General features: G+C 28.4%; 1 protein-coding gene across 1 annotated transcript in view; it reads left to right on the forward strand.

The window, feature by feature from the left end:
- LOC111633658 (CUGBP Elav-like family member 4) overlaps nucleotides 1–11,450 on the forward strand; it is a 299,636-nt gene extending 288,186 nt beyond the window's left edge. Inside the window, exon 3 of the mRNA XM_023378266.1 lies at nucleotides 9,517–11,450. Coding sequence (XP_023234034.1) covers nucleotides 9,517–9,639 — 123 coding nt within the window. The 3' untranslated portion in view covers nucleotides 9,640–11,450. The remainder of the gene's footprint in view (nucleotides 1–9,516) is intronic.
- Nucleotides 11,451–11,479: the final 29 nt, after the last annotated feature.

An 11,479-nucleotide genomic window follows, 5' to 3' on the forward strand; every position in this document is an offset into this window, starting at 1 on the left:
AAATTATATTTATTATTATTTGAAAATTCCGGAATTAAAATGGCCTGGCAGTTTCCAAAATGCGTTATTTAATAGCGTAATAATTTTCTTTCAGTGACATTTTCCTATTTTTAGTCCGCAGAAACTGTTTTTATCCAGTTTTCATCAGTACTTTTGCTGGCTAGCCCGAAGGTTTACCATTATTGGTGTATTCTCTCGGGAAGATAGTTGCTACTTTCTTTGATAAGTCACTGATGTAATCCACTAGACATTTTCCAACCTCGTTTCTTAACGAAATATCCAGAATTCGATTCAACTGATTTTTCTATCAATATTCGATTTTTGGTACATAAAAATTTTTTCTAAATTCAGTTTTTTCTCATGGATAAGATTCTTTCTACTTTACTCTTGATGCATTTCCAAAGAGCAATAAACGACATTGGATGTGTTTTCTTCGGCTCGATCGCGATTTTATTTTGATTCATATTTTCCATCCAGCATTTTTCTCTATAACTTATATCTACATATAATTTAAAATATAAAAATATAAACTTTTTTAAAAAAAATACAGCGACGTAGAGTATTATTNTGAGAAAATCGATCAGTTCAAAACTGCTCAACGATTCCAATCCACTCTTCTTAATAATTAAAAATGTCTTAGAGTTTATAGAAAATTTATAATTGTTTCTATAAGAAGCATCTAATGGAACATTTTTCGACTTTGAATGAAATCTTAATAAAATTTAAAACGTTTCGTCATACTCGAGGGATACCAGGATATGAAAAGATCAAGATTTTTCTAGTTCCGAGGATTTACATACCTCGAAAAAGTTTAATTTTCTAGTCATAAATCCTTACACCACAACCGAGTTTTAGTATATAGATATAACTCCTTTCCTGAGAGGATCTGAATAATATATTATAGGCAGTTATACCGATACGTTGACTAGAAATGTGTCCAAAATGTATCATATATAATTCATTTCCTTAATATAATATTCCTCATATCTTATTCTTACCTGTAAAACTTTGTGAACATATATATATATATATATATATATGTATATATATAAAAGTAAAAGAAGGGCTTTTTGTAAAGAGTAAAATATGACATTAGTCTGATGTCGTTTATTCGTTTCTCTTTCAACAAGAGTCTGAGTTTGGAAATTTGATTCGGCTGGAGCATATCGTTTCTTCTAATATCTTCCTTAGTTTTACGATGGAAAATATTCGCGAATATTTGGATCAAATCCAGAAAAAATAGTATTGAGTATATAACATAACTTTAACGACATATTTTTCTCACTATCGTGGCAATGGTAATAGCCGAAAATTTTTTCTTTCCATTAATGAACCAAAAACTTTAGGATGTTTCTATGAAAATAAGTTTAAAAAAATATATAAAAAAATTATAAATTTAATAAATAACTAAACATTAAATATCTTTGTCATTTTAAAAATGAAATATTTAATTTTTTACAAAAGAAAAAATTGTGGCATTTTAAAATTATTTCGAGCTTTCATAAAAGAGGGAAAAAATGATAGAGCATTTTTGTCGAATGTTTTATTGTCTGATAAGTTGTATAAACCTGGCAGACTTTATCAGCAATCTAGTGTCAAAAAAGAGTGATCACTACTAACGTAACAATTTATGTAGCCTATAAAAAGAGGCCTACTAAAATCAATCTTGTAACGGAATGCGATCACTAATCAACGTCGCCCTAGCTTGTTTTCAACGAGTGTCGGAAGGAGAGTTCAGAGAACACGACCTCATATGGCTATTGAAAGACTGCTATAGGAGCAAAGGCGGAACAAAGTAACAATCATTATGTTCCTGGCAGGGAACTTATCGCCTTTACACAGATTCAACTCATGTCTCGATCTTTGTATCTTACTTTGCTAACAGCAATGGTGTGTTGATGGATATTAAACATAGAGTTGCACTCCCAGTCGTGATATATAAATTATTGAAAGGCAACTTTTTATTACAAAGCTTACTGCTTTGAATGAAAGCTGCATTTATAAAACTTATCGTAAAAGTTTCGTACAAAAGAATTTTTTCCCCTCTCCTAAATATAAATATTCTCCAAGCGTGCAGTTATTAGCTTCTAATACTAGAAACGTACAATTTTACATGTAAATCTTTCTAAATCCTAACTGATTTTCGATATTCCAATCCGAGTTTGGAAAGTATACATCAGATTTTGCTATTACTGGCTTGGAATATCCTGTCTCTGATGGGATTCTAGCTATAAACATATCGTCTTACACCTGACTATCGGGTTACACAAGCGTCACAGGTAATGACTGCGGCAGTTAGTGTGTCTTCGAATTCGAAACACGAAACCAACAATCGTTAGCATCGTATGAAAAACAATCTTTAAACTATTATCCAAAAAAGCCTGACAATCCTGTTTGTTAGATAGTTAGAAACTCTTCATTTTCCTACTTTTTAAGCCTGGAATGTCTATATTTTGTAAAATTATATGTCTTTAAAATTATTTTAGGAGTTATAATTTGGGTAATTTTTAAACTTACCTTGTCAATATTCTTCCTAAAAACTTTATAACGTTTATTGAGATAAATTTAATGACGTAGAAACGGTATTATACAGCTTAAATTTTTAAAGAAACAATAATAGTTATTGCTATTATTTTTAACGTAGAATTTTTATAAATTTTATGGAATTGTATTCGAATTTAGTAAATAATTTCATCATTTATACAAATCACAGCTTATTTATTCTATCAAAATATACAAGAAAATTGTACTGGAATGGGAAAAACTCTTTTAATTAATAGCGATTCTTTCAGATTATTTTGCTTAAGATATATAATTTTGAATGTAATTTGAAGTTGAATTCTTAAGCTTTGATCATTCACGAAGCAATACTTAAGACGTTAACTTTGCTAATTCATAATTTAATTTGTTCGAAAGAAAATTCAATTTTTTATTTTTATTTCTATTTTCTATTTTTGAATGAATAAATTTACAAATTAAAGCAAATTATAATTATAAAATTAACATCGTTTTTAATTACATTAACCAAATAAAAAATTATCTCGTTTAAATTTCTGTTAATTAATTTAAATCTTAATGTACTGTACAAAATTATTTAAAAAAAGTTATCTTTATTACTAGGTAATTGCCTGAATTATATAAAAAAAACTGATGAATCTTATTAACGTTCTTCTGGTTTTTTTAATCAATCATTTTGTTTCTCATTTCTTAGAATTTGTTTTTATTCTAGAAAATTACAAAATCATTCACTTTTGAAACTGCTTTAGAGATTNAAAAAGTTCAGGTTTAACTTTTCTAACAAGTTAACACTTTAGCTTATTTATAAATGGGGTGCAATAAAAATTAAACTGTACAATTATAGAAAAGGAATGAGACAATAAAGAATTTTAATCTGCGTTTAAGCCGCGATGTAATTTTATGTAATTTATCAATAGGAAATGCTAACATGTTGATTATAATTTAAAAAAAAATAAACAAACAAACTATAAAATGTAGATATAACATTCCTCGAATGTGAGTAGATAATCAGCTATTTACATCTTAAAAAAAAAGGGATAAAGTAAAGAAATTCGGGAAGAAAAGAGAAAAATTCTAGTGCTTCAATTACGTTTGTAATGTAATTTTAAAGCCATTATTCGTTTTGTAGCGTGTGTAATTTTAACTAATTCGATGTTTTCCTGTTAATCAAATTCTGAATTGTATCTTCTTTAAATTATACGAAGTTTTTTATCTTCAGAAAGTTCACAAAACGAATTCAAAGTGCCGTCAAGAGCTAGCTTGTACATGGGGCCCGGGAGAAGAGCGGACCCCTTTAGTCTTTTATGTTTTGAACAAATCAATTACGTAGAATGTTCCTTTATTAATAGAAAGCATTCTTAAAGATTTTATATTCCGTTAAAAAAATAACTTTAATTTTATAGGGATTGGAATCGCAACGGGCTCTTAAGTTTTCGCCGGATTTGGGGAAAACTCCCCAGCTTCCCCTTCTCGACGTCTAGGATCACATATTTATATTATAATAAGGGAAACGGCAACAAAACGAGACTAATTAAACGCTCAATACGTCCCATCCAGAAATAAATTCTTCGACAAAGTAAATAATAAATTAAATGGATGACAGTATAATTTAAATAAAAAACTCGACAGATTTAATCAGGCCAATCAATTTATCGATTTATGTTTATCTATATTTATGCCAAAATCATTGCCGTTCTCTTCCACTAAGTTGATTTTGACGATGAATTTCCTTTCTACAAAATAAAATTTGCTTTCTAATGATCCTAATTCTTTTCCTGTCAGACAAATTAAGTAATCAACATAACAAACAAGCTAATCTATCTTTTCCATCGCTACTTTCAGCGTTATTCATACGAAACAAGTAAACTCTTCCCTTCTTTTTTTTTTATGTTCTCGAATGGAGTATTGAGATTTAACTCTCTTCTAACCTACTATATAGGACATCAATGACAAAAAGATGGATTTCGGGCTTTGTGCTGAGGTGCCGTTTAAGTAGGTCACGAAACGGAACTCCATTCCTTCAGGGTATATTGCGATTTATGTACTGTTGAGTTAGATCATTATCTTTTCTAACTTTGAATTGGATTCAAAATAGCAAAGAAAAGATGTAGGATAAGTTTTAACGATACATCACGAGCTGAGTTTTATGCTCCTCTGCTCTGTTTATCTCAGTTTTTGCAACGCGATTCTCGATAAAACTCGCGGAAAACACATCTTTACTAAAATTGCTTTTGTTTTCTTTTATAAATGCACGAATCGAATTACGAAAAGCAACAATTTTCCAACGGAGTTTACTAGAAAAAATACTTCACATCAGCATCAAATGTTTACGGATTCTAAATATTACTAAACGTAAATATTAATCAAAGCAGCTGGAAAATTTTGCTTCCATCGCTTCTAGCTTTGTATCCGGATTTTAAAAATATTAATAAAAAATGTCTTCACGAACAATAATGTAATTTTAAGTGATTTGTCTGTAAACATTATAATCAAATTTTAAATTATTCGCTACAGAATATGAATTTAAAGCATACTTTAAAAAAATAAAATAAAATAAAATTACGAAGAGAGGAAAAATTCGAAAAGTATAACTTCAATAGAAAAACATTATAGCAAATATAAGAAAGAGATGCATTTACCTGTCAATTTTGCTTTGCTTAATCGTAGTATCTCGGTTTGTTGCTCGTAAAATTTCCTTATCCGTGTTGAATGTTTATATCAAACTCGGAGGGAAGCGTTGAATATAATTTTTGTTGCCCATAAACACTCGCTCTTGGAGATATTTATGAGAAACAGCATAGACTTACTTCAATACATAAACGCAATAACTTCATTGCGAGACATTTGATATTTTTTCTCAAATAAATGAAAAGCTTTATAATATCATTTTTTCCCAAAGAAAATACGTATTTCGATTTTTTTTTATATCTAACTTTCTCAAATAGATACGTTGACAATAAATCAACGTTACGTATATATTTTATTGGGCTCGCTTACGGACGAATCGTATCCGAGTTACGAGTTTAACTATTAAGAAATTACTTTAAAAAAATTGCATTCGAGCCAAATTATTCGCATGATATTGATAAATATAACGTTCAACTGATATTAAAATTATAGTTTTTGTTTTATGATTCATGACAAGTGTTTTCGATATTATGTATTTCTCGTTCTTTACTTTATATTATTACTGTAGAAGTCTATATCTTCCTCTGAAGAAACTGATATAATTGCAAAAAAATAAAAAGAACAAAACTAATAATGGGTATAGGAAAGAATATTACAAGAATGGCAGATATTGACTGTTGTACATTCGGCAGATGTGCCTGGTTGTGTGTTAAGTATTCTCCACTTAAGACAAGTGGATGAGGACAATCGCCACGACTCACTAAAGCTACTTTTTACGACGTGGATGGCGAAAGTTTCTCGTCTCCATTTTACGACCTCCAGTCCTAAGTAACTGCTGATTTCGAGATGAGAGAACTTCGACAACATCCACAACCAGCATTTGTGTTTTCTCTCGTCTATGCAGATGCTTTACGTTTGTATGGCAAATACAGTACCCAGATGGGTTAAAGTTGTATGATGTATGTAATTTAGCCAAGTTTCTCGTTGTAAAAAGCCTTCAAATTCCTATGAAATACACAACTGTATCGATATTTCCTCTGTAAAGTTACTAGATGGATATAATTTTTATTTATACAATATTTCGTGTAACTTTACATTTCTTTTTCTTTTCTTAAAAAAAGCAAAATATAAATTTTTAAAAATTAACATGTCAAATGTTTTTACGAAAGATTTTTTCCAACTTTTAAACAAATTTATCAAAAATGCATTATTGAAATTTTAAAAAAATTTAAAAATAGATTTTTCCTTATCTCAATAAAATTTTCATTAGATGTATTTTTATTAAATTTTCTGTACTATTCTTTTTAATAAACAAAACGAAAATCTATATCAAAAATAATATAGTTACTGGATAATGTATTAAGAAATAATAAATGAATCTTTATTTATTTTGAAATATTAATGGATAAATTTTCGAAAAATGTTGTATGAAGTATGAAACATTTAAGAGGAAAGTTTGAGATTGATAATTGTATTTTTTTAATATTGACTGGCTACTAAAAAATACATTGAGTGTTGGATGATTTCTAAGTCTTGTAACGTCTCGTACAATAGAAGAAGAATAAGAGGTGTTTTATTATAATGATGCAAATATTTAAGTCAACCAAACTATTTTCATTAAGATCTATCGATGAAAGATTATTTACGAAGCTTCCTTATTGATTAATACAATAGTTGCTCTTTTGGTATTATTACCAATGTTGGATGAACGCCAATTCTATAGCCAGGAATTCGGTTTCTTGACTAAGTCAATTCTATTGATACTGTCCTAGATTCGAAATGTTTTCTTCTGGTTAATAAAAGTGATGAACATTAACCGACAATAAAAAATTCCACAGACAAAAATTTAAGTAATATTCAAAATTAAAATACTTCTTTGCATTAACGAATAACTTTTCTGATATGTAAAACTGTGCCTCTAAAAGTTAACAAAATGTTTAAACATTTCTTAAATAATTTAATCTTTTTAGAAACGTATACAGATTTTGATCTTATAAAAATATATATTTGATTTTTATTCACTTTTTTTAAATAAAAAATACTTATACTTGAATAATAAATAATATAGACCAATATTCAGTAATAAGTTATAAATTGCGTGTATATTATCGTGATATATAAATAATTTGTATTATAGTGTATATAAATTTGTAAGACGTTCAAAACACGTTCAAAACAAATTAAATTATGATTCCTCTTTATGAATCGTTACAGCGTGGCACAAAAATCAGTTAACCATTGTAAAAATCAAATTTATATCTTTTTCAAACACTTTACTGCTTAAAAACTTGACAAAAATAGTCCAAAAATAAGATAATCCTCGTTTAATATACAAATTACAACTCTTTGAGTTTTTTTTAAAGTTCTTTGATAGCCTGTTTAAACAATTCAAAATTTAGCCGACTGCACGGTTAACTGACTTTTGGTCAGCATGTACATCTAAAAATTTGCGAATAATTTGAAGTCTAAGCTAACATTGTTCCTTGTGTGACGTGTTGATTGACGTAACGTGTTGATTTAAGATATTCGAACAAGGCCTAAGCGATATTCAATAATCTAGGATCCTTTTGTGCAATTTTTGATTAATATGATCGAGAAATGAAAGAAATTACATTGCTACCGAAGTTGATTTAGATCTATAGATTATTCTTGTTTATTCAATTATGCATCGATAAACTTTATCTGTACTACGGAACTGATTATTATAAAAGGTTTCTCTTACATGAATGCAATCTATACGTATACTTTTGTTTGTTTTCCTATTTTATTAAACCTAATATATAAATAGTTTCAAGATTTATTTACACAGTTCGCTGGCATGTTATATACGAAATCTATTTTTATAATGTAATTTTTCTTAAATAATGGTAACCGAGTTTTGAATAAGGAAAATTGTTAATAGAAATTACCTGCTTATAGTATAAATCTTAATGTATAAACGTGTTCATTCAAAGAAAAATAACAAATTCAGATTAAAAAATCTAATTGAAAATCCAACATTGAGTTCTCAATATTGGATTGAGTTGAGATCACTTCTTATCTGGGACTAAATATATATTTCTTCTATTAGATTTTACTTTCTTGCTTTGGTAAACAAGTTTATATTTAAGAATTACATTCTATTTATATTTTTGTTTACTGAAATTACTTAATTATTCAACAAGCCTAAGAAACAAAGGTTCAATTATAAAGTCTTTAATGATTGCGATACAAGCAATGAAGCAATTGTTACATTAATTTGTAAAGAAATCTACTGAAAATAATTTTTATATTGTTTAATTTTATCAGGATTTCATGTATATTTATCTATATAATGTTTAAAAGATATTCTTCATATACTCATCAATCAGAATATTTTGCATTTGATAATATTATATATTATATTTGATTGATTGAAGTATGATGATAAATAGTCAAATATTTAATTAATGATCGAATAATTTAAGCGTATGAATAGAAGATTTCAAAATTTTATTTATGAATTAAGTAATAAAATTTTTACATTAGATTGTCTTGATGTGATTTTGTAAAAATATCAACTTCTGCAATATATTTTCTTGCTTTTACATGTATTTGCTATTTGTTGGAAATATCATATTCCTTATATTATATTCACTTAATATTCTTTTATATTCCTTATATTCACCTTTTTAAAGAAGATTAAATGAAAACATAAGTGTTGTTGGTCTATTGGTAGCTAGCATTATCGAATCGGTTTGTATGTTTACAATAAAGAACTGATTACAATATTGGAAGGAATGTCACATCTTGTTAGTTAAACGCATTCGATGCTTCATTTTCGTCAATAATTCCAACGCTAACAGAATACATTTTGCAAATGGGAATCATGTAATTCATTGCATACATTAATGATCAATATTTCACTCCAGTTATTCATTACTGTTCTTGTTATAATTCACATTTTCGTAACTTCCTTAATGCCCCATTTATTTAATGTCTTTCCAGTAAAATACTTGTTTTATTTCAACAGTTAATCTGTAAAGAAAATTAAAATTATAATGATATTTGTGTTGTATATATTAATATAAATTCATATATACACATGTATATACCAGTGTGTTTACAAAATTATTTAAAAAAAGTTATCTTTATTACTAGGTAATTGCCTGAATTATATAAAAAAAACTGATGAATCTTATTAACGTTCTTCTGGTTTTTTTAATCAATCATTTTGTTTCTCATTTCTTAGAATTTGTTTTTATTCTAGAAAATTACAAAATCATTCACTTTTGAAACTGCTTTAGAGATTTTTTTTTCTTTCTGATTTTTTTAATCTTAACTGAATAGAAAGTAAGTAGTTTAAATGAATGATTGGATGAATGTAATTGGAATTCTCATTTTTCCATCCAGATGAACCGTCCAATACAAGTGAAACCTGCCGACAGTGAGAACAGAGGAGGTAAGAAATACTTTGTCAAATATAAAATTTCTTATTTTACAATATTGTTATTATTATATTTTTTTCCTAGTTAAGAATAACAAATTCTTTGCTTTCTAAGAATCAACATTCGAAACTTCTTTAGACGTTGCCCAGTCCATAAATTAATTTTATGCATCCGTCTTTTTTTAAGAGCGGAACGTCTCTCCCATAATCGTTAATGTGAAAATTAATTGAACAGATCAACCATAAATTATATACATCAGAAAATTTCGCGACTTCAACCTAATAACGAATGACTAATGAAAACCATGAACATTTAGGTTCTATTAATAAATATAATACTTTTTTCTAATTAGACAAAGGGGAAGAAGAAGGAAAAAAAAAACTTAGTTTTTGAAGTTTAAGTAATAACGGGATCATTTAGTACTACCAAATGCAGATTCGATTTGCAATTTATGTAGATATATACTCGCTACTAACGATGGCAGGATTTTCATAATAATGAGTGCTGGCAATGTAACCTGAATTTGAACGTGGTCGGGTTACTTAGGTTTTCAGTAATTATTTCTAGGAAAAGTGTGTCTATGTGCTGTAATTAAATTATAAAGTTACGGACTGAGCTACGTGGCATATATATGTACAGAAAACAAACCCATCGATCAAACGACTAGTCAATAATCCTTCCCCTTTCTGCTTAACAAGAGTTGAATGTTATGTCCGTGTGGCAGAGTGAACCTCAACGTGTCTGCATGAGCATCGCTACTGTCTGCTTAATTACCAAAATGTAACTGGTAATTATGTGACGTACATGTTCTGACTGGTGGATTTGTCTCTATACAGCTAAAGGGCAGGGCAAAACACCGAAATTTTGCGATTCTCACAAAAATCTATTGGTCTGTACGTTTATTTTCCAACCGAAACGATTTTATTAGTTAGTTTGAGTGTAATAATGATTTTTCACTTATTTAATTGACAGTTTCAAAGCTTAGATTCTTATCTGAAACACGCATATATAGTCTACTTAATTAACGCATTTGGGAGAGCGAAAGACCTAATATCATTAACGTGAATGTCTATCGCGCGAGTTTGTTCATATTTAAATTATCTTTAAATTTTGACGTTAAATTATTATTATAAAGTTTCATTTTGTAATTTCAAATTCCATTTTATAAGCGCGTATTATTATTATATTTTTTAAAAATAAAAAGTAATATAATTTTTAAACAATTTCTATAAATTATGCATCGCCCGTGATGATAATCGCATTGAAGAAGTATGCAACACGTTACAAATAAAAAAAAGAAACTTAAATTGTGAAATAATACGAACGTTTACTCCAAGTTTATAAAGATAGACATTTAAAAGCTTCAACCATATCGAAATGAGTGTAAGAAGATGAGAATTCGCGTAATAATCTAACAGCATTCGAGAAAAGAATAAAATAAAAATAAATAAAACCGTTATGCAAATGATACAATTTTAAAAATAAAACGTTGGCAATTTCAGTAAGTTTGGTCTCGTTTCTCATGTTAAAAAGTGAAAAGAAATTGAAAAGTCTGAATCGTTCTTAAACGAAACATTGAACAACCAGCTTAACCCCAAAAATACGAAAGAGGTAAAGGAGAAATGCGTTGGAGTATTTGCTTATCTCGTCTCATTTGCATAATCCAGAAACGAGTCTGCTCCGTAACGTATTGGCTTGGCTCGTCACGGAAAGTAATCGCCCACCATTTGCATGTTTCGTAAATTTTGTTTGCATCAAACCTTTCCTAAATTGCTCCCGGAGCGAGTGGAGACGTGATGCACATTCCGAACTTTTCTCTTATAACTCGGAAGGGGCAAAAACTCCCGAAAGATCTAAGATTTCCTAGTCATACCATTTCCATCCCAACTATCGCTGCCAGACCAGTAATAATCGCAATATATATATAT

The sequence above is a fragment of the Centruroides sculpturatus genome, unplaced genomic scaffold (assembly GCF_000671375.1).
Source record: "Centruroides sculpturatus isolate CEXI.00-Female unplaced genomic scaffold, Cexi_2.0 scaffold940, whole genome shotgun sequence".
Taxonomy (NCBI): Eukaryota; Metazoa; Arthropoda; class Arachnida; order Scorpiones; family Buthidae; genus Centruroides; species Centruroides sculpturatus.